This window comes from Lissotriton helveticus, chromosome 5_1 (genome assembly GCF_964261635.1).
Source record: "Lissotriton helveticus chromosome 5_1, aLisHel1.1, whole genome shotgun sequence".
Lineage (NCBI taxonomy): Eukaryota > Metazoa > Chordata > Amphibia > Caudata > Salamandridae > Lissotriton > Lissotriton helveticus.
The window spans coordinates 1,681,651,630-1,681,675,634 of NC_136065.1; the positions used below are offsets into that span (position 1 = coordinate 1,681,651,630).

Genomic DNA, 24,005 nt, shown 5'->3' on the forward strand with positions numbered 1-24,005 from the left:
CATCAGACGGATGGTTTCTTCAGTGGTGAATGTGTTCCAGGCGCAGAGGTTGTTAGAGGGGTGTTTAAGTTCAGGTGAGGGTGGTGGGGCTTGGATTCCGGTCTCATTTGCGAAGCTGTTATGTATGTCTGCGATTTTGTTGTGGAAGAATGAGGCTAAGGAGTCGCAGAGGTCTTGGGAGGGGGTGATGTCGTTCGTGCCGGCGGGGGGGTTGGTGAATTCTTTGACAATGTTGAATAGTTCCTTGCTGTTTTGGGCGTTGTTGTCGAGTCGGTCTTTGAGTGCTGATTTCTTGGAGGATCGGATCAGTTGGCGGTGTTTGCGGATGGCGTTCTTGAAGGCTGCTTGGTTGTCAGAGGTTCGGTCTTTTTTCCAGGCTTTCTCGAGGGTGCGGCAGGTCTTCTTTGAGTTTTTGAGGTCCTCATTGAACCAAGGGGCTTTATTGTTGATTTGTTTGGATTGCTGTTTTTTCAGGGGTGCTAATTCATCAGCGCTGTGGGTGATCCATTGAGTGAGGTTGGTTGCTGCAAGGTTTGGGTCCGATGATTTTGCAGGGAGGTTTTGTTGCAGTGATGTGAAGAGTTGGTCGGTTGTAATTTTGTTCCAGTTTCTGCGCGGAATTGGTTGAGGGAGGTTGTGGGTTGTAGTCTTTTTGTATCTGAAGTGTACACAGCTGTGGTCCGTCCATTGGTGGGTTGTGGTGTGGTCGAAGGAGATATGCTTGCTGGAGGTGAAGATTGGGTCGAGCGTGTGCCCTGCGTTGTGAGTGGGGGTGTTGACAAGTTGTTTGAGTCCGAGATTAGCGAGGTTGTCCAGGAGGGTGGTGGTGTTGCTGTCATTGTTCTTTTCTAGGTGGAAGTTGATGTCTCCTAGCAGGATGTAGTCCTCGGAGGGGAGGGCGTGAGGGGTGACAAATTCAGTAATGTCTTCGCAGAATTGTGTGCGGGGTCCTGGTCGTCTGTATATGAGGGTTCCTCTGAGTGTGGACTTCGGGTCGGTGTGGATTTGGAAGTGGAGGTGTTCGGCGGTAGCGAGGTTATCGTCGGAGCTGGTAGAAATGCGGATAGTGTTCTTATGGACGATGGCGATGCCTCCTCCTGTTTGTTTGGTGGTGCGGTCTTTTCGGATGATCTTGTAGCCGTCCGGAATGGCAATGGCGATGTCGGGTGCTGAAGATGTGTTCATCCAGGTTTCTGTGAGGAAGGCAATGTCCGGCGCTGTGGTGTCAAGTAGGTTCCATAGTTCGATGGCGTTACTGTGGACCGAGCGAGTGTTGAGCAGGATGCACTTCAGATGGTTGGGGTCGGAGCGCGGTTTGGAATCTGAGGGTGTGGTGGGTTTCTTAATGCAGTTGTATTTGCAGGAGAGGCAGGCGAATGGTCCATGGGTGCGTCCAGATTCGGCTTGGTAGCAGTTTGGTGATCGGCCGGGATTAAGGGCTGAGAGGGTAGCTGCATTGTATGTGATGCGGGAGGGGTGGGGTTTGCGGGGACCAGGGGGTCTGGCGCTGGGCGCGGTCCAGGCACGGACGGGCGTAGACGGGCTTACCTTTGGCGCACCTTCGGCACGGCCGTAGCGCGTGGACGCTGCGCGTTGGTTCATCCACTTCAAATGGAGAGTGGAGGGGGCGGAGCGTGGGAGGGTCAGCTGGGAGGCGGGATCTAGGTGCAGGGAGGGTCTGGGACGGGCCAAGGGGTCAATGCAAAATGGCTGCAGGGTAAACAAATGCACGAAAGTAGAATATCCAAAGCGCTACACACCTCGAGGTGCACCACAATGAAAGCGCTAGCGGTGATTAATGTGTGGCAAGTAGCGTTATCGAGCGCTGCACACAGAGCTATCTATTTCCAATGATAGTTGTCCAACAACACGAGCGCTGCACAGAAAGCACAAAAACAATTGATTAAGTTCTATATAAGGCGCGTAGGTCACGAGCGCTGCACAATGCTAATTAAGTGATACAAGCGCGTAGGTCACGAGCGCTGCACAATGCTAATTAAATGATACAAGCGCGTAGGTCACGAGCGCTGCACAATGCTAATTAGATGATGCAGACAGTACAGCAAGTTGATTAGCAGTAGCAGTAAATTGTACAATACCACCAGGAGAGGGAGGTGAGGTGAGCGACCGTTTCTGCGTGGAGCAGGATGGTCACAGCTCTCCACGAGGGCAAGCGCAGGCTCTACCTCTGTGGGTGGGAGGGTCAGCTGGGAGGCGGGATCTAGGTGCAGGGAGGGTCTGGGACGGGCCAAGGGGTCAATGCAAAATGGCTGCAGGGTAAACAAATGCACGAAAGTAGAATATCCAAAGCGCTACACACCTCGAGGTGCACCACAATGAAAGCGCTAGCGGTGATTAATGTGTGGCAAGTAGCGTTATCGAGCGCTGCACACAGAGCTATCTATTTCCAATGATAGTTGTCCAACAACACGAGCGCTGCACAGAAAGCACAAAAACAATTGATTAAGTTCTATATAAGGCGCGTAGGTCACGAGCGCTGCACAATGCTAATTAAGTGATACAAGCGCGTAGGTCACGAGCGCTGCACAATGCTAATTAAATGATACAAGCGCGTAGGTCACGAGTGCTGCACAATGCTAATTAAATGATGCAGACAGTACAGCAAGTTGATTAGCAGTAGCAGTAAATTGAACAATACCACCAGGAGAGGGAGGTGAGGTGAGCGACCGTTTCTGCATGGAGCAGGATGGTCACAGCTCTCCACGAGGGCAAGCGCAGGCTCTACCTCTGTGGGTGGGAGGGTCAGCTGGGAGGCGGGATCTAGGTGCAGGGAGGGTCTGGGACGGGCCAAGGGGTCAATGCAAAATGGCTGCAGGGTAAACAAATGCACGAAAGTAGAATATCCAAAGCGCTACACACCTCGAGGTGCACCACAATGAAAGCGCTAGCGGTGATTAATGTGTGGCAAGTAGCGTTATCGAGCGCTGCACACAGAGCTATCTATTTCCAATGATAGTTGTCCAACAACACGAGCGCTGCACAGAAAGCACAAAAACAATTGATTAAGTTCTATATAAGGCGCGTAGGTCACGAGCGCTGCACAATGCTAATTAAGTGATACAAGCGCGTAGGTCACGAGCGCTGCACAATGCTAATTAAATTATACAAGCGCGTAGGTCACGAGCGCTGCACAATGCTAATTAAATGATACAAGCGCGTAGGTCACGAGCGCTGCACAATGCTAATTAAATGATACAAGCGCGTAGGTCACGAGCGCTGCACAATGCTAATTAAATGATACAAGCGCGTAGGTCACGAGCGCTGCACAATGCTAATTAAGTGATACAAGCGCGTAGGTCACGAGCGCTGCACAATGCTAATTAAATGATACAAGCGCGTAGGTCACGAGCGCTGCACAATGCTAATTAAATGATACAAGCGCGTAGGTCACGAGCGCTGCACAATGCTAATTAAATGATACAAGCGCGTAGGTCACGAGCGCTGCACAATGCTAATTAAATGATGCAGACAGTACAGCAAGTTGAATAGCAGTAGCAGTAAATTGAACAATACCACCAGGAGAGGGAGGTGAGGTGAGCGACCGTTTCTGCGTGGAGCAGGATGGTCACCTTTCTTTCTTGGTAGTGCAATTCCTTTCTTGGTAGTGCAAACCTGCAGACCTGCTAATCTGTTCTCCAGTCCCTGCCCAGGGCACAGTAGGACGCACATTGGTGCTGGAGCCTTTCCAGAGAAGTCAACTTTATTGTGTGTGGCAACTGGGAAATCATAACTGCGGACGGCACAGCCTCGGACGCCCGGCCTTACTTCTTTGGTAATTCCAGGGTGAGCTAACATACCAGAAGGGCATTCACTATAAACGGTCATGTATAATACAGCAAGAGACACATAGCACAATCACCATAGCCAGAATCCACACACACATGCAATTGTTGGTAAATATTAGGTGCAGATCACATTCCCTAAAGGAGAACTCGTCCAATTTCCATTAATCGGAAATCATGGTTGATAAGTCTGTACAGTCAGTAATGTTTGAATCATGCACCAGATTTTGGGCTTGCGCCCAGGTTCCCTTAAATATACGAATGGCTAGTTGCAATGTCTTCATATAGATTTGGCACAGGCCTCTGGGCAATATTACAGGAGAAAGACTCTTGGTACAACACCAGTGGATAGGCGAGTAAGTTAGGTCAAACTGGGTCAGTGTGCATTGTCATGACGTAGATGAGCCGTTCAGTTCATATGGAATATAGTGTAGTGGTTTCAGCGTTTATCCTTGTGTTCATTTGTGCTGTAGAACCCCCAACAAGCATTGGCATAGCCAATAGGTCTCGCCTTTGGGACCTTATAAGTGTTTAGTTATCCAGCACAATATCCTTGGTGCAACTACATCAACTGTTGCATGGCTAAACACTTTTAAGGTCCCAAAGGCGAGACCTATTGGCTATGCCAATGCTTTTTTAAATATATGTTGCTCCTTTCAACTGAATGGCCTTTAACAGCTCATTTTATAATTTGCTGGCGGTGGCATATTTTTGATTTTGTCTGCTTTTAAAATATATGTAGTTTTTTTTCTACTGTGCAATCATCCTATCTACACTACAATTTATTAGCTGTTCCAAGTGCTAGAAGTTTTTGGGGAGGAAGGGCCTCGGAAGAGATTTAGGGCAGCATTTGTGTTAGCATATTTTTTGTCTGCAACTAAGGGTGAGTTTTGAGATGTGGTAAGGAAAATGCCCCTTCCTTGTGGGTACAAACTTTATAAAATTCCTTTTTTAACGGGAGTGAGTACTGATGAAGATGTATTTACAGTTGTATGATACAACCATGCATGCATAAACCACACATGCCTAACCAAAGAGGTCTGAACCACGACCATGTCCTTACCACGCATGCCTTTACAATGAATTTCGTTGTAAAGGCATGATTGCTAAAGAAATATGAGTGGTAAAGTGCACACCCCAGCCCCCCACCCTGAACCCCAACACCCAATACCCCAGTCCTGCAATCCACCCCACGAATTTCGTAGCGCGGGCTGCATTGCATTTTGAGATGCAGGGTGCGCTACGAAATTCGTTTTATTTATTAAATTGTTTACTTACCTCCAATTATCCATACTCCGGTTTTTAGCATCCCCCACCCTACCCCTCCCCCGCCCCGCCTTTCGCCCCACTGCAACTCCCTCCACGGGCCGCGGCTGAGGGAGGATAACTAAGGTGGACGGGAGCAGCAGTGATAAAATGCTGGCCCTAACCTATTAGAGGTCATTTTTTGGACAAATAGTTTATCCATGATATATGGATGACCTTAATGGCAGATTTCTAGCACTGACATATTTATGTAATATTTGACATGGGGGCAGCCATGACAAAATGCTGGACCTGGAATATTGGAGGCAATTTTTGAGATGTTGGGGCACCCATAGCACATTTTGAAAAAACACCGGGCAACTAATGGGGAACAGGAGGTTTCATTGGTTTGGCACACAATAAAGAACTTGAACCTTTAATGAGTGTCTCTTGAGAGCCTAAGCTTTTTTAGCAATTGTATGTGAAAATTGTGCTTTAAAAATGCATTACTTTACTCCCTTTTTTCAAAGTTTTCTCATGGGAAGGACCCCAAACTTCCCATAGAAAAGGTTAGGCTCACTTGCTTCACTCACTCTCCAGAGTTCTGGAAAAGGATTTTGCCCCACAGCTTTCAAAGACCATGCCAGCACCCTTATATTTGTAGTATCAAAAAGGGACACTTGTATGTGTTATATTGTTGTATTAGGAAAAAACAAAAGGGAGAACGAGGAAATGGAGGGGTACGTCCTTATCCCCAGATAAACAATCAAACAACAAAAGGGGAATCCAAAAGAAACCTGCAACAGGTGGTGGTCACTTGGATATTAAAGATCACACTAGTCTTTATAGTATCCACCCTTGCTTTTTTAACCTTGTCACAGGACCTCAAGAATAAAGCTGTTGGGGAGGAGCCTAGCTCGCGGCCGTAATGGTCGCCCTTTAGCTCGGCTCCCGCAGCCCTCCGTCCTGATTGCCTATCCTGTCTTCTATCCTGTCCGGGGACGACACATTTTTGGGGCATTGGAAACATAACGGCTTGTTTGTACTTACCATCCGACCCCGGGGTCTCGGTGTGCAGTGGCTCCGGAGTTGTGGCCTCCGTGAGATCGGGGCCTCTGCGAGATTTGAACCGGGACCTGGCCGGTGGGATCCGACGGCTCTCGGCCCCGGCCGAGAGTGAGAACCAGTGTTGGGAGCCGATGTGCGAAGATCCCGGCGATCCTGACCCGGGCCTGCCCTGGTGGCCGCGCGGCCGACGTGGGTTAGAGGCCCCGGGACCTGATTCTGTGAAGGGGTCTCTCCCCGCCGCTGCTTTGTCCGGCGGCCCTGGTCCTCGAGGCCCGGACTCCGCTTGTTTGGGGCACCGGTGCTGGTGCTGGCGGAGACCCGTCTTGGGCGGACATCCTTTTGGCATCGAGGCCGCCCTTGCTGGGACCCCCGGAGCTTGTAAAGTCCTACATTTGAGAACTGTTCTTTCCGGGGGTCTTGGTGGGCGGCGATTGGGCTGATTCACGAAATGGCGGCCGACCCTCTGGAACGAGAATCACCCTGTGGCGGCGGGCCCGTGTTGCCTAATTGTGTGGGGAGCGGATCTGGTGGCCGTGAGCCGACGGTCAGAGATATCCTGGAAGCCCTGAGATCCCTGCATGCTTCCCTGGCCCTGGGCGTCTCGGTGGGTCCGCCACGATCTGCCGCCATTTTGGGCGGCCATTTCTTCTTGTCGCCCTCTTGTTTCGATGACTTCATTGCCTCGCCCCCCTCGATTGACTTGAGTGTCTCCGCCACTGATCGAAGATCGTGTAGTGTGCCGGTGACTTTGGGGCGCCCTGCTTTTCAAGGTTCGGACCCCGGGGACTTGGATGCTGTACTGCGACCCTGTTCGACATTATTGCCTGAAACTATTGGTGGACTGCCTCCTGTGCCTGCTTCGATGACTTTGCCTGTGTCTATAATTGGGGCCACCTCGCCCGCTCCAGTGGCGCAACTGAACTCCTGTTTTTGCATCTATACTTTCTGTTTGGACTATTGCTCCCTTGTGGATCTATCTACCCCCCACGTAACTATGCTAGTCACCATTCCACTCGATTATATGCTGATTTCGTATTTAGTATGTGGTTTTACATTGCCATGTGGTGGGTGGGGTTTGTCGCTCGAAAGGGTTGGGGGTGAAATGTACGACTTCTGTTTGATTCCCGGTATACGATTTAGTAGCATAATTGTTTTTAATCGTAGAACGGTGGGAGGTCCCCTTCTCCTAATGTTTTGTGGCGCGTGATGGGGTGTCGTCCTGGTCTGTTTTTGACTGTGCTTGTCTGGTTGGGCGGAGGGCTGCGGCCGCCCGTTCGGATTATAGTTATTCTGCTCCTCCCTCCTGTCTTCGTTTCTTCGCTTTTGTTGCTTTTTTGTCTCGTTCTTCTTTCTTACTTCTCGCTATATTTCGGGTTCTGGTTTAGGGCGACAGGCACGCTGTTTGAAGGGTAGGCCATAGCCTTCTACAGGGGTGCAGGGTGGGACGGGTGGGTTGGGTTCTACTTTTTGTTTGTCCTCTGGTTCTATGGCCCTTTTCTATCTCTTTTTCGTGAGGCCGCATCTGTCCCGACCTCCTATGGTGTGTTTCGGGTGGGGGGTGTGGCGCCGTTAATCCTCCTGCTATGTTTCGGCTGTCTTTCTCCCCGATCGCCTTACCCCCACTTGGGCTGCTACTCCTTTTGTCTCCTGTCTTCCCGCCACGGGGGGCCTGTGTTGGGCGTGTCTTCTTCCTTTCGTTTTTCATATTTCTTTATTTCCTTTTTATTGTTTTATATTGTCTTCCCTCCATTTTCCTTTCCCTTCCCCTTCCCCTTCCCTACCTCGTCCCCCCCCCTTTTTCCTTCCTGTGTCCTAGAGGTTATTATGACGGGCTGGTTTTGGTGCATTGTCTTTCCGATCCCTCTGTTCTGGCTTGGTAGTGTCCTGGGTGGCGGGCATGTTACGAGGATAATGCTCAGGGGCTGATTGTGTCTCACATATCCTGATTTTCTTGAATGCATTGTATTGTCCCCCCCCGATATTCTGGCCCCATGCCCCCTTATTAATGTTGAAGTTGGTTATGGGATATCGGATGCCTCCGTATTGAAAGTGAGCCTGTCATACGTCTTCTCCCCATATTTTAAAATTAAGCCTTATTTACTCCTGTGTTTTAGCCCTTTGGTTCCTGTATCTCTTCTCCCCCTTATATGATTGTACGGCCTCTGCTTTGTATTGATTGATTATGTAATATTTGCCTGGCGACTCCTGATTGTTTTGCACATTGCGGCCGGCCGGCTTGGTTGTAGGCCTCGACTTGTCTCTCCTTTTTGATGTCAATAAAGGTTTTCAAAAAAAAAAAAAAAAAAGAATAAAGCTGTTCTACCTCGATGGAGGATCCGAGAGGCATTATATTTGCACTTTGATCTCACCCCCTTCACAAAAACCCAGGTGCGATTCTGCTGTAATCAGGCATGGAAGCACACCTGGGTTGCATTCGCAGGCCAGGTGGGAACCCAAAGATGAAGCATGCCACCAACTAGGTTGGTGGGTGAGGGTTCTATTTAAAACCTTATCGTTTTTCCCATTTTCCTGACACAGTGTTGCAGGTTTCTTTTGGATTCCCCTGTAGGGTCCGTCCCTTTTGTTGTTTGTTATATTAATCATACCGTTCTTATGCCTCTTCATCAATGTCAAATATTGTCATGTCATTAGGACTAAGGTTGTCTGACCTCACTTCCTGGGAATATTCAGGGTCAAAGGTCATATGATGTTACTTCCTATGATGTTGTTAAGGTAAAAGTGTGTGTGATGTCTCTTCCGCTACCCCTGGCATGTTGGTAAATTGACATCCATGCATCTGTACCAGGGTTTCCAGCTCATTGTGTGCACTCTGTGTAATATAACTCTACACTGGGTGACCATGTGAAGGGAGACAATATAGTGTGACACACAGATTCACGGTGTGCCTTGGTAGGTCTGTAGCTCTTGTCCCTGCTCATAACAGGGACACGTATCTGGGTGTGTAATAAATGTTACCTTTGGGCAACAAGTCCTTGATCCACATGACAACATGAACGTTTGAGGGCACAGGGACCTGAACTAAAAAGGTGTTCATTCAGCGCTTAGGTTCCTTGAAAAAAGTGTCTGCCATATATTGAACAACAGGAGTGTGAGCCGTTCTATCTCCTTAAGGTGTTTCCCAGTTTCCGCTGTATAATTTCTGTGCCTTTGCTTTCTTTCCCGGTGTCTGCAATTTTCTGAGTCCTGCTGACCAAGCCCAGTAATGTGGTATTACCTCCATTTCCAGCGAATCCCCTGTTCCACTGGGAATGGACAGGTAACCAGGCTAACCCAGGTGCCTGTGAAATATTAATAACTAGCAGAGAGTAAGTGACCTCTATAAGTGCAGGTTTAACCATACCCACATACTAAGTTATGTGCCTGTTTAGTAGGATAATTTCCCCCACAGACAGAGAACTGCACTTGCAAGAGAAAACTGTAGATAAAAAATAAATGTAGGATTTCATACTTTATCCAGCCAAAGTGAAATTATTGTTGATTTCACCTCTGGTGTGGAAATCATGAAATTATCTTATGTACATGATATGGCTTGGCTATTTTAGCCACGCCAGCCAAATGAGCTGCGCACCATATTGGAGCTTGTTGAAAAGGGACTCAGGAAGATTTATAGTGCTCTAAGGCAACTCTATGAGAACAGGAAACACATGGTGCTGAGGCAGTGGGTGTGGGCACTCTTTGGGGAGTTAGGGATTGATCTAGAGGTAAATGCCAACAACTGACTAGCTTTCCCACTTTACCAGAAGAAAAAGGCTTCACTGCTTAGCCTGATTTGTCTGATCGAGAAAAAGGGAGAGAGCTGTCCAAAACCTGAAGCATGAATCTGTTTCCAAGGTCTTATCTAGCCCAAGAACTGTGGGAGGCAGTTCTCTGAATGGATCCCTAAATTCCCTGACTGGGCCTGCAGTGATCCTTCTGCAACCTGCTGGGGTACCTGATGCCTGTATCCTAAGTTGCCTGGGCTGGATAGTCCTGGGACCAGACTGAATCTGCTGCACAGTTGGACAAATACCACTTTGGAGTAATACTTGGGACACTTGTTTAACCTGTTACAAGTTGTGGGGATCTCTCTACAATTATTGTAAGAGTCTCCAAGAAACTAGCACATGAATCTACTGAAATAACATTTTAAAAAGGCTATATCATTCCACAGAGAAATAGCATGCATCAGGTAGCTAAAAAACTATACTCCACTCCCACCAGCCAGGGTCAGGACTGATGCTCCTTAGTGAATGTTCTTGGTGCACTGTCACACTCTAATAGACACTAACAACAACCCACTCTGTAGATCGTTGCTTTTGGACACTTTTGTATTATCCACCCAGTAATTATTTTATCAATTTCAAATGTTCATTTTATCATTTTCGTAGTGTTTGTGGTATTTCCTTTCTTATATTTTCACCTTTCTAATTCAGTTTAGTTTAGACTTTTACACTCTATTTTTTATCTGTATTGTTGTTTATTGCGCCTTACGTCAATCTCTCCTGTGCACAAATCTCTGAGGTTTTATCCTGCCACTCAGCTCAGCCAAGTTACCAGATGTGAGCCAAGGATACCCTTTGGGTTTGTGACTTATACTTGTGGGTTCCTCTGATTGGGTAACGGTTGGCTTGTTCCAAAACTCACATGTACTGTCTGTCTCTCCATATCCTGTCAGTCGGATTCCTTGTTAACGACTATCACTCTTCAAAGTCCACTGTCAGATTACCGTACAATACTGGAGAGTCTATAAGAGTGAGGCAAAGCTTTTCCGGTACTCAATCAAGGCTGTTCCCACACTTGACTGGACCTGTGACAGTGCCAAGCAAATGCTGTGCCCGTGCTAAGTCATTGGTGGGAATTTCCTGGCTGAGTGAGCAAAGCTTTGAAGTCCAAGAAGGCTGGGTTTTATGTGTGCTCTGGGTAGCTTAGCTGATCTGTTTGCTGCTGTTTGTGGCTGGATGTGTTACCCATTTACAGTCTTCCAGTCACTGACCCACAGAATCTCTTCCCCCACAGCTCTTTGGTTTTGTATTGGTGGCAGTATTCTGCTACGATGCCTACCTGATCTTCCGCTCCGAACTAAGTCAACAGGAGTCCACTGAAGCCAACGCTAGGAGGAGTGAGTACCATATACATAGACCACAAACAGCTGGTTCTTCCCATTCACACAGAATCTAGTGTGACCCTAGTCCTACAAAAGGTCTGGCGCTTCTTGCATCAGAAACACCAGGTCCACAATTCCAATGCACATGCTGTGCCTTTCAGTCCCTGAGCAGTCTGTTCCCCCAGGACTAGAAAGAATTGATGTTTCCCTCGCTCCCACAAGCACTCTTCTTGCCATCAATCCTAGCATTAACCTTTGTTTCTCCCAGCCCTTCAAACTCTGCTTGATTCAGACCTACACACCGCGTGTTTGTTCCAGTCCTACACACAGCCTGCCTCGTCCCACCAAGACCCTCTGTCCCCCCTCCTACTAAACACGGTAGTTCTATCAGGCCTACAAGTACCACATGGTCAGCCCAGCCGTCAATGCACTGTGCACTGTCCCTGCACATCCTCCTCCGCCAGCCTTATAAACATTCCCACAGCCAGCCTGTTTCTACTGTTCCTTCATTCTGCATTCCCCCAGTTAAACAACCGGCTTAATTCTCCTATTGCTACATACAGCAATACAGTTCCTCCCCTTCATACAAAGAGGCTGTTCTAGCAACATAAAGCCCTTAGCTGCCTCACCAACCAACTCTTTCTCCTAGTTTCTGCTTAATCATGTCCTCAACTGCATTTTCAGTCTTAAGTTACACCATGCTCTGTGGCCAACTGCACCAGAACCTGCAAACAATTTCTGTCTTTCAAATGCATGCCTGATTGCTGGAGGTCTCATGGTGCTTGGAATATGTAGAGATATTCTTCCCATCAATGCATGTCTCGGATCTGTTTCAGGTTCATTCGATGGCCCAGAGTAGGTTGCTCCAGCTGATGAACATCTCTCCATCCTGCATTGCTGCAAAGGGACGACCTTCGAAGAAGAACAGTTCAAGAAGTCAACGTGAGCCTTTGTGGCATCTGACCAGCTTCCTCTGTCTACCCACCACACTGATTGAATATGATCTGAAGGGGTAAGATGCACTTGAGCAGGCTGGACTGACCAGGGAGAGAGATTGGATCTGAAGCCATACTCCACGTTGAACACCCTGCACATGCACTAGGGGTATCAGCATTACTTCCAGATTGCTATTGTACAAAGAAACACATTTCTCCCAAAATGGGACCCAAGCCTTTCCTGGGGACCTTTATTCTCCCGAGGTGAAAGAGGAATGCAGTTTCCATACTCAACCAGCCCTGGGTGGGATTGTCCCCACCATACTCTAAATACTTCCCATTGATGCCCTGCACCGGAGTGGAACTGGTTTAAGGATCAGAGACTGTTATGATGCCCCATGTGTACTAATTGTGAATGTGCTAACATTGTATAAGGTATCCTGCTGCTAGACTTCATCCTGCTCCACATTAGGATTACTGGTTTGCCTTGACCACCAGGAAACTTTTTGTCAATGTGTATTGGGCATTCTGTGAGAAGACCGGTCATCCAAGCTACCGCCTCGAACACTGGATTGTGTCAGAAGCTCCAAAGAAAAAGATGGGGGTTTGTAACTCCCATATATGGACATATTGACAGTAAAACAATGCTTCCATTTTAGTAAGACTGCTCCTTTTGTAATTGTAGAACTCTCTCCTCTGTTCTCCAACACCCTCTGCAGTGTGCCTGGACCTGAGTACACTGTGCCGATTCACAAAGATGTTCCTATGAGTATTTCAGTCTCACCTCAGTCTGAGGTTAGAATTACTCCTGAATGATTCACAAAGGTTTCTTCCGCAACCAAGTATGTCTTACCTCAGGAAAATTCTCAGTCACAGTTAAGTCTGGACTTAGACACACCTACTCATAGAAAAATAAGCTTTGCAAGTCAGGCCTTGTGTATTTGCTAAACAGCTCAGTGTGATTTGAGTTCCCTGGCTTTGAATGATGGAACGGTTGGAACTTCATAACCAAGCCCCATGGTTAGAAGGGTAGAGGGGCTCCTGGAGTCAACAGGTGCTGTATTTATAGAGGGAAGCACATCTGACTACTACCACCTACCCTGAAGTGCTCAGCTGATGAATACCTGGGCATCTTTGTGAAATAATCGCACACAAACCATCATGTAGCATAAAAAGCCACTTTATTAGGACTCGTTTGTAGTTGGATATATTAATTCAAATAAAAATGCGACATAGTATCAACCTCACTTATACATCAGATTCCCGACAAAGCCTTTCCCTTAAACAAATCCCCAAAGTGTACAAACCATTCCACAATCAGGTCCCCAAACACCAAACCTCATTCTTGCATTTCCCAGTCTCTCTCTCACTGTACCAAGCATCCCAAAGTGAACCTCCTTGTCCTGCTCCAAAGCCCCAGACTTTGTCTTCCTTCACCTGTGCTTCCTCATTCCCCTGAGTGGTGGATATGCCCGCACTTGACTCTCTATCCCCCCAAACTGCCATCATCCAGGAAAACCCCAAAAAGAGTTTTTCCACCCCCATCCTAAAGACCAAATGCAGCAGCCCACTTCATTCATACTCTCCTTTACACAAGACCTTTTTGTTTCACAGCTTCTCTACCATATCCCTCCATTCCTTCATTCAATAGGCATTGTCAAACTGAGATAAAACCACCCCATCGTCCCAGAACAAAAACGAATCTTCTTCTTTAAAACAACTGTGGGATAAAACTTTAATGTCAACTGACATGCAAAAACCTCTCGTAGCTCTGTCCAATTTCTTCCTGGCCTTGTCAATAGTTGCAAGTTTTATTGATCCTTTCCAATGTCTTTTGGGCACAAATTCTGTCCAAAACAAGCATGTGGCTGTAAACTTTCACTTTATCATATCAACTGTAGGTCCTCTTTCATTTGCTGCTAAAGCGTTAAACCTGATAGTCTAACCATATCATTCTCCCCCAAGTGTATTAACGACATATCTGGACAACCCCTCTGAGTAACCAAATCTGCTAGGAAAGGCAATAAGCTGCCCCGTCATATGTGCCTCCACTATAGATCATCCTGTCTGCTACTTAATAATTCAATTAAAAAATAAGGCTTCTTCTATAGATTTGCTGATCTGCATACTTTTCCATCCAATGCACAAAATGCACGTGCCCTGGAGGAGTAAGATGGTGACATGGATAGTAGGACTACGATCCATGTCACCATCTTACTCCTCCAGGGCCCGTTCACACATCCTACGGCAAAAAAAACGTTATTGGGAGAACACACAATAGACTAGCAGCTCCTCTCTATCTCTTATTTTCTCACATATCGTTCACAGTATATAGATTTCCACGGGTCTATCTTTGGCATCTGTTCCAAACCCCAACCAAGATTTGCTGCTTCCGTGGCTGCACCAACTCAAAATGTCCCATACTTGCCTGGGTCCAAGCCCAATTTATTTAACATCATTCTAAACACTGCCTGCTAATGAAAAGCTGTAACCCTTCTTCCCCTTCATTGCAAATGATTTCCTCAGGTCTCTGTCCAGGCCACTGTTGAAATCTCAGCCATTCTTTAACTGGGCAAGCCTCTGCCTTACCTCCTTCACATAACTATACCCACCTACCCGACCAAACTGATCAGTTTCTGAACTTCTTAACCATATTCTCAACTGCAGTTTCTCCAAACGAATTTCAGTATGCAGTACGCCTGCCTTATTCTTAGAACTTAATAAATCTGAAACCCTAAAGGGGACAAAAAACATCCACAACATGCATAATCTAAAAACAGTAATTTCAACAAGATCATAACACCATTTTGATAAACTTTCCAAAACGTTCTGCAATAGTTCAAGCATTATTGCCTCTCTCATTTCAGTAAACTTTCCAAAAAGTTCTGCAATAGTTCAAACATTATTGCCTCTCATACCGGTGTAAAATAACCCCACTCTCTTCCCCAATCACTCAAAGTTCTCCTTAACAGCTCACTTTGAGCAGGACCATAACCCATAACCCCAGAATGTTTTCCCATAGTAAGACAATCCAGACAGTATCCCCGCTACTGCCGTGGGAGATAAACCTTTGTCTATTAAATGCAGTACAAAACGTGTCACTCTAGTGTTTGCATATTGTAAATTGGCTGCCCACCTTTGTATGTTCAACACAAAAAGGGGTCGCTCCCAGTAGTGACCAAGGTGCTCAAAGATTAAATAGTGAGTGTGAACATCTCACAAAAAGTGAAGGACTGGCCTCACACACCACCAGGTGTCATGCTTCATCATCGGCAGTCCTCGCCCTTTAGAAACTTGGTTTGGTAGAGTGCGTGCATTGACCTGATGACAGGGATGCACTTCTAAACTAAGTGGGGGCCTGTGACGAGTGAGTAAGATTTAAAAACCTGTATAGTTACCAAGATAAATTTTAATATGAATGGCAGCTATATGGTATTAAAAGCAAGTGAATGGTGAAATAGGGAAATTATTGTCCCCTCACTGTGGTGAATATTGTCAACATGTTTCCGCCTTCTGGCCTGATTGAGTCCTTGGCATTCATCGGGACCTAAAACAAGGGGGCTCCAGTCTTACCAACCTTGTGGTGAGAAGTTACCACTTTGTGGGGTGACCTATATCACACTTCACCGTGCGTTAAGCCCTAGGACAAGAACCTACATGCCCCATGGGAGAAGGAGAAATGGAAGACCGCTGTAGTCAAACTTGCCTCAAGGTGGTTCTCCCGTGGTTGCACCTAGATGTGTGCCCCTTTCCTCCCATATGAACCTTTGTACCCTGGGACCTTGATATCCTTAGTAACAACACCTGAATTTAGGCGAAAACCAAGGTAGTGATGGTAAAAAACAAACTGCATTGCTGGAGTAATTTCTTTTGGGCTCAGGAGCTAGGCTCCCCTCCTATTACAAAAAAAGAGGTAAAGAGCCTCAACATTCTTGTTGATGAAGACCTCTCAATGAAACCCATTTGTGTCCTCCAGAATACAGAACTACATCCCCAGGAGTAAACTCAGATCAGTATACCTCAATCTCTTAGCGGTCCCCAAATTCAATAGGAAAAGACTGGGGGAACCATGTTTGCTGTGCTGGCTCCCGGTGTTTGAAGCTCTCTCCAAGACAACGTATTAGCAGCAACCTCCTATTAGCATTTCAGAACCCCGCTAAAAACATGGCTTTTCGGAGTAACCCATGGTTAACTGTTTCTTCACTCTACTGCTAGTGCTCTCAGTGCCATGAAACCTTTCGGTGAACATGCACTTTAGAAGTTCTTTATACCTTAACATCCTAATCGGAACCTTCCCTTACATCCCACCCAAGTTTCAAGGCTGCTTCCTGATCAGGGTGTGTCTTTATCAATTGACTGAATTGTAACACATTCACTGGTGTAGGAGCCATTTGCTGTAGCTGCACCTGATATCCTCTCCCTTTGGGTGCTCTCCATTGCTTCCCACTATTGGGCATTGTAAAACATTGTGCAATAGGTGCCTATCCCCACATTTAGAGAATTCATGTTTACATTTGCAAAGCTACCTACGGCAGAAACCCTTGTTGAAATCCCAGCATGCCCCCACATTATGCCCTTGTCCTCTTGTAAAACTTTCCACCCCTGTTGTGCGGGGTGGAATACTACTTTCCCAATGTGTAGTTGCCTGGGGCTATGTAGAAGGTATACATTGTAACCATAATTCTGAATCCACATCCCCCCCATAGTTTCTCTGAGTTCAAACTGAGTCTTGCCCTAAACTCCTTGTCATATCTAACCCAGCGCATATACCCCAAAATGCACCTGAGCTTACCCAATGATATCCAAATACTTGAATATCACTGTTGCAACAGTTTAAACACATCACATATTCATGTTTCCAAATACTTTTTTTGTCTTTTCAGATATTTGTGACCCTAACGGCATTGCTAAACCCATAGCGCAAAGCTTCTTCTTATGTTGCAGTTCCTCCCCATCTTTAATTTCGTATGTTATAGTATCTTCTTTAACATCACTTTTAATTTCTTTATCACACATCATTTTGGTCAAATGATTCCTTTTGGCTTGCAAACTCCCTATACCCCCAAAACCTTGACTTCCCTTTGTCTGTATTTCCTTCAGTTTCTTATTCAATTTATTTCTTCCCCCACACCAAATTATTTAGTTCCTTTCTTGCCCTTTGCTGTATCCCCCATATCCCACACAGACCACCATTCTTTAATACTTTGTGGAAATATTTCTCTTCTTTGTTCCTTGGTTTCGGATACACTTCTCCATTTCTAAAATTCCGTGGTGCTCTCTTTGTCCACTCATGACCTCTGAAAAACACCCAAACTTCTTCCATTACCAGTTAACCTTGTTCTGTCTTCGTTTCTGTAGTCATCTGTATCACTGCCCCCTCGTCTCTCAGCTCACCTTCTTCCCACTTACTACTGCATGATCCATGAACTCATACCAGGGCGTTCATCAGCCCCCCTTGCAAATAATTCATTATCTTCAACAATTTATCTTGCTTTGTGTTCCAAGGTCGAACAATCCCGCGTCGTAGGGAGGGCTGCCATCAACAACCCCATTTCTTCAGACCAATTTCTCCTTTCGGCATTGCAGAAGATTCATACACTTGGCTGCACCAAACTACAGGACCTCCTTCACCACGGGCCCCTTCAGCTGTCCCAACTCTTTCTGTCCCAAACCTCTCTTCCTCTATTTCTGGGGGGAAACATCATTTACTACGAAGGCATCCCCACGCATAACGTTTACCACGGTACACTTACCACGCAAACGTTTTTTCAACGTGGGTGCCTTCCACGACCGTCTATACCACGAAATTACGTTCAGCGTGGGTTGGGGGGAGACGTGGTATTCCGTCCAGTCGTGCTGGGGGGGGCTGGGGGAGGGTTGGGAGGGGGGCTAGGGGGGCTGGGGGGGGTCTCCCCCCCAAAAAATAACAACAATTAAGGAGCGAGTTAGATTTAAAAAAAAAACGCTCTGTGGTATTAATGAAGTAAAAGGAAAGAGCCTCCCCCAAAGACGTGCAGTGTACGTCAAAAAAGAAGTCCTTTATTTATTTTGGAAGACGTGTTTTGACGCTTGTTTCCATGGTAGATGGAAGTAAGGGCTGCTGGAGAAAGACGTGCAGGTAAGACGTGGTACAATCCTTCGTTGTAAATTCCAGCGTGGTAAAGCCACTTGCGATGTAAAATTCGCGTGGTTATGCCATGCGTGGAACTTGAAATCGTTGAAAAATCATATATTCATTTCTGGGACCCATAACTACTGCCCTTTCCTATTTTAACTTTGTATTAAGGCCTCTTTGATAACATTTTGTTGGTGTTCGAAACCTCCTGTATTAATTTCGCTTTCTTTCCAATGTTCCCTTTCTGTGCACAAACGTTCTGATTCTGTCTCTGTTTCCCTTAAAACTGCCTCTGTTCATTAATTTTCACCTCTATGTCCATGTCCTGCAACTTGCTTGTCTGTTTAGTACTGTTTTCCCCATAACGGGCTGTCACTGTATGTGTGTCCAAAGGGACCACAAGTTCCATCAATCGTCCCTCAGTCGTCTTAGTCAATTGAGCCGCCACTCTTTTCCTATTCGGTGCCCCCTGGTGATCCGCTGTGTGCACCACACTCTCTGCACTGTCCCGTGGCTTTATTGAGCACCTGCTGGAAGAGACGCCTGCTGGCCCCTTCCCCGACTCACGTACGAGCCGCGCGTTGGTCTCTTCAGCTAAAGCAATCCTATCTCACTCTTTCGCTGCTCCCTTAATACCCGCATTCCTCTGTACCGGCGCAAGCCGTTCCCCCTTTGACTCCTTGAGCACAACAGATGCCAGTAAGCTATTTTTCCTGTACAGTGGCTTTCTTTCTTTCTTTCTTAACATGCGGCACTGTGACTTATCTCCCCACTGCCCTTTTGTTCCTGGACCTGCCTTGGGTAGGAGAGCAAGCTGCTAGTGCCGCTGCCACACCCCCTGAAACTTGTCTCGACACTTGTGCCATACACACCCATACCTGTTCCAGGATGTCTGGTTTAATGAGGACTTCCCTCCCAGCTACACATATAATGCGCAGTGTCTGCCGCACAGCATCGCTATCCTGCATACCGAGGGATACGTTACCTTTCCTTCAGTTTGGTGCAGACTCCTTTCCTGAAATCAAATGTTAATCTAACCCAGTAAAAAAGAAACTGCCTATCCCACTTTTTGCTCACTTTTCCCTCGCAAACTATCCCTTTCAGCCACATGGTAATGGAGTCAGCAAGAGTCTGAACTCCTGACCTCACTCTTCCTAAATACCTTGTCCCTTAAAACCCGCCTCCTCCCCTGTCACTTAGCCTATCCCCTGCCTTGACCTTGTGGCCCGTTCCATGTCACAAAGACACCCGCGGGGAGACTGGCTTCGCCTGTCGCTCCAGGGTCCTTCATTCTTGTACTATTTCCTAGACTCAAAGATGAACATGCGCTGTACAAATACACATTATGTTCTGTTTATGCTATGAACAGAAGAGGTAGAACAGCCACCTGGTGTTAATTGACCTGTCTGGAGTGGTAACTCCAGTGTCACCAGACCAGGGGCAATAAGAGATTTGCACCTAGAGGGCAAATACACTTTTAGGGCAATGCCAACTCAAGACCATGTGTGGAGCTTTACTCAATATATAGGTGTGAATACAAAATATAATGGTACCCTTTTAACACAAGCTATTTGAATAGGTAAGTGCAACTTAGGAGTGCAAATGGCTTCATGAATCGGGCTCTAAAAAGCACAGCTAATATGACTCAATACCAGGTTCTAGACCAACCACATGCGCATTATCTGGACCTTGTTTTTTCAGCTCGGAGGAGCTCATGCAGAATCTGCTCACAGTGACTTAGGGCGACAGAAGTCAGGAGATGTTCGTAGCCCACAATATGCTGACAAGTCTGCTCCGTGCACTAGAACAACTGTGCACAGAGATCTGTGTAATGCCATGGGTATCCAAATGAGGGGGTTAGTCACTAGCCATGGCAAGATCCAATGTGCAGAAAGAGTTGTACTTCAGTCAGGGTTGCTGTACTTGTGACGCAGTTATACGGTCTGTAGGTGTATGCCACCCGGCATGGTGTAAGAACTAGTCTGTAACCAAGCGGGAGCTTTGAATTGTCTTGCTTGCTTACTAAATGTGAAAATGTCTTCTCAACTACGTCCTCCCGACCTCCCCACTGCTACCACAGCAGTATTTTCTTCTTCTTTTAAACACTAAGTAAATAAAACGTTTTATCTTGCTGTGTTCTGTGTCTGTTGTTTATTGTTTCTGCAGCTCATGTGGTTTTACAATTATAAGTGATAGTTTATTCTGGTTACACTCTTCACTGTGAATAGTGAGTACATTTTTTGGGTTTCTTTGTGCAAATAGTTTGGTGCTGGTGTAATAAGATTTCATTCATACATATATACCTAGCTCCATATACTATTAGACGCCTGCTCTTTTTCTACTCACACTGAAACTCTATGAATGTATTACTTAGAGACATACCAAACTCACTGCTGTGTCATTCTCCTGTAGCCTTAGAGACTGTACTGCATATATGTTATTACCATTGTTGTTTGCAAAGGGGCTAGTAGCAATGATTCGATTTATTTGTTTATTTGCGGGTTTATATTGCGCTACAATCGACTCCTGGAGGAGTATCTCTGCGCCTTTGGCAGACACAACAACAAAGATGGAGGAAAACCAGCTAGAATGTATGCTAGAATTGGAACAAAAAAGTTTTAAGTTGTTTCCTGAATGTTAATGGGTAATGATGTTCCTCACCTCCCTCAACAATGGCAATACATAGTATATAGCACTCTGTACATCTATATATATGGCTTATGCATTGCCATTTTTTATGTGTATTAGTTTTTTTTAAGTTGCTTAACCAAAACCAGAATTCAAGGGGTTAACTCTGTGTAGTAAGGTAAAATCATACAATTTAGTTTTGTTCGAAGAGTTGTTTCATGTGAGGCAGTAAAGAGTATTTTTCTTTTCAGTGCTCATTTTCCTGCCCACTGTCACCTCATAGACAGTACTTAGTCTACACCTCTGTCTTTGTTCTGGCACTTTATATCAAGAGGGGGCATTTGTTTGGAAGTGTGTGTGATCACAAGGCCCACCAACACGACCTTTTATCCTGCAATCTGTAATACCATTACAGCCACTGGCTCTGTCTTTGCACCATGATTTCAGTGTATAGATAGAGCCACAGCTAAATAGCTATTCAAAGTCACCTGAGGCCTGCCCACCCCACCACAGACTCCCAGTATCCCTGTCTACTCCATCATGTATCCTGGATAGACTCCACCTCTGCCTTCACTCCTGGTTCTTTGAAGCTTCCAGTGTGTTGTTGTGTGTATAGTGTTGAAGAAAACACCTATAAATCACGAGGAGTATATTACCCTCAATAGGCCAATTGAGAGTAACAAAATCATTAAAGCAGTCTGCAGCCTTAAAAAGGGAAAGCCCCTAGAGCAGATGGCTCCTATGGTTCATTTTACAAAGCTTTCATTAATGTACTTGTAACCCCAATGGAATGACTATTTTAACACTGTCCAAACAAAGGGTCCAAATCTGGTATGGCAGCCAATGCAACCATAGAAGGAAAAGATCACAGGACCATAACAACTTTAGACCTATATCATGGATAAACGTACATTTAAAATTGTATGCAAAAATCTTAGGGGCCCATTAGGATGTCGGGCGGATCGCCACTGCCATGCGGGCGGTGGCGATCCGCCCGACATCCTTGCCCGCCCGCCACCCATTTTCCCCGCCATAGTAATATGGCGGGGGGGACCGCGGCGGACGGAAACACCGTCCGTGGCTTTTACGCCCGGTCGCCTTGCGACCGAGGCGGGAAAGGGTTTATATGGTGGCGGTGTCTATCAGACACCACCAGCCATTTTAGGATGGGCTTTTGCAGATGCCTTTCCATGGAATGTGGAGTCTGCTTTGGGGGCCCGTTGCGGGCCCCCAAGGACTCCGGGGGGGTGGGGGTGCACATGGGGGTACCTATGGTACCCCCCAGCAGTTCCATGCACAGCATGGCAGGCACCGCACGGTGCCTGCCATGCTGTGCATGGAGGTGCACTGCATGCCTTCCTGCCATTGTGGCGGGCGGTGCTGAGTGCACCGCCCACCACAACGGTTGAAATGCTGGAAGCGCCCGCCACTGTGGCGGGCGCATCCTAATGCTGGCCATGGGATCCCCGCCCTTATGGCGGGTGGTCCAGATCACCGGTAGGATGACGGGCGGACAAAGTCCGCCCATCATCCTAATGGCCCCCTTAGCCTCTAGACTGGAGAAAGTTTTACACAAACTCATCCGCCCATCTCAATCAGGCTTTCTGAAAGGAATGCTTTCCGTGGATAACATAAAGCTGTTCTGTCATGTGACTGACAAATCAAAAACCCTAAACTTACCTGTGACCTCTATGGCTTTGATGTAGAGAAGGGCTTTGATATGGCCTCATTGACCTTCTTACATGCAACTCTGCAAAAATACAAATTAGGCAGTGAATTTATCTATTCCGAAAGCAGGGGGTCAGAATTAACGACTATTTTTCACATCCATTTAACCCATCTCAAGGAACTCGTCAGAGATACCCTCTGTTGTTTTTACTAGTGACAGAACCGCTCTTAGGAACTACACCAATATTAAAGGAATACTCTTCCCCAAGAGTAAGGAATTAGTAACGGCCTACACCTATGCAAATGATATCCCAATATTTACGAAGGACCCATAAAGAGTTATTCCAGATATCATGATAGAAATAGCTAATTTCTCAAAGTTTTCCAGATATTCATTGAACAAGGAAAAAATTGAGGTCTTCCCTCTGAACGTTCTCTACATACCAACAGTAATAGGAGACTATGGGTTAAAATGGCAAACAAAGTCAATAAAATACCTAGGCATCTGGTTCTCCAATGACTTAAAAGAATTGCTAGTGATAAATGAAATTAAAATGCTATCCAAGCTTAAAAATCTATTAAATGCTTGGTCCCCGAAATACATCATGGCGAAGAACAGAAATTATCAACATTATGGTAGTGTAGGAAACTGGCTCTATATATACTACACCAAAATGAGGTGTAGTGTGTATAGAGTTGAGGTGACCCCAGAGGTAGGCAGAGATTAAAGTTAGATAGAACCTTACTCTCTATTTGTGGTAGAGTGGTCGAGCAGTAAGGCAGGGTCAGAGGACAGTGTTAAGCATTTTATGTAACACTCAGTCAGAAAATGAATTCACAAACTCAAGAACTGAACTCTAGGCCAATTGTTTTTTTTATAAAAAAATATATTGTTGTTTTAGTTTAGAACCAAGCAACCCTGGCACAGGTAAGCATTAAATACTTTACAGAAATAAGTTGCTGAGTATAGAACAGTTTGAAAATACAGTAGGAATTGTAGTTTGTTTGGTTTACAGGGGATGCAGTAAGTTGCAATACTTAGAAAATACAGTTCATTGAAATTGTATTGAGTACATTGAAATGAATAGGCCTTTTCAGTAAAATTGCACTTAAGTTACTTTTCACATGACTTTTCTAACTCAGTGCTGGATACCTAGATTCAGCACTGGGACATCTCCTGAAAACAGGTAAGTAAATACTGCACCGAATGGATGGCTGGGTGACAATTGCGCATCAGTTAAGACAGTCAAAGGATAAGGCGACAGCCATCCACCAGATGGTATGGAAAATCTATACCGTTCAGAACAAAAGAAAGATATATCCTGAGCTTAGTTCATCATCAATCAAAGTCCTTAATAAATCAAAGTCGAGACGGTCTTCTTATTCTTCATTTATTTCACCAAGCTGCTCCAAACACAGTCCTAGCCGCCAACACGTGT

General features: G+C 46.1%; 1 protein-coding gene across 1 annotated transcript in view; it reads left to right on the forward strand.

Annotated features, from left to right (window-relative positions):
• Window positions 1-13,650, forward strand: part of CMTM5 (CKLF like MARVEL transmembrane domain containing 5) — a 108,124-nt gene extending 94,474 nt beyond the window's left edge. The window contains exons 4-5 of the mRNA XM_078641351.1: window positions 11,133-11,235; window positions 12,057-13,650. Of these exons, the coding sequence (XP_078497477.1) occupies window positions 11,133-11,235; window positions 12,057-12,079 (126 nt within the window). The 3' untranslated portion in view covers window positions 12,080-13,650. The remainder of the gene's footprint in view (window positions 1-11,132; window positions 11,236-12,056) is intronic.
• Window positions 13,651-24,005: the final 10,355 nt, after the last annotated feature.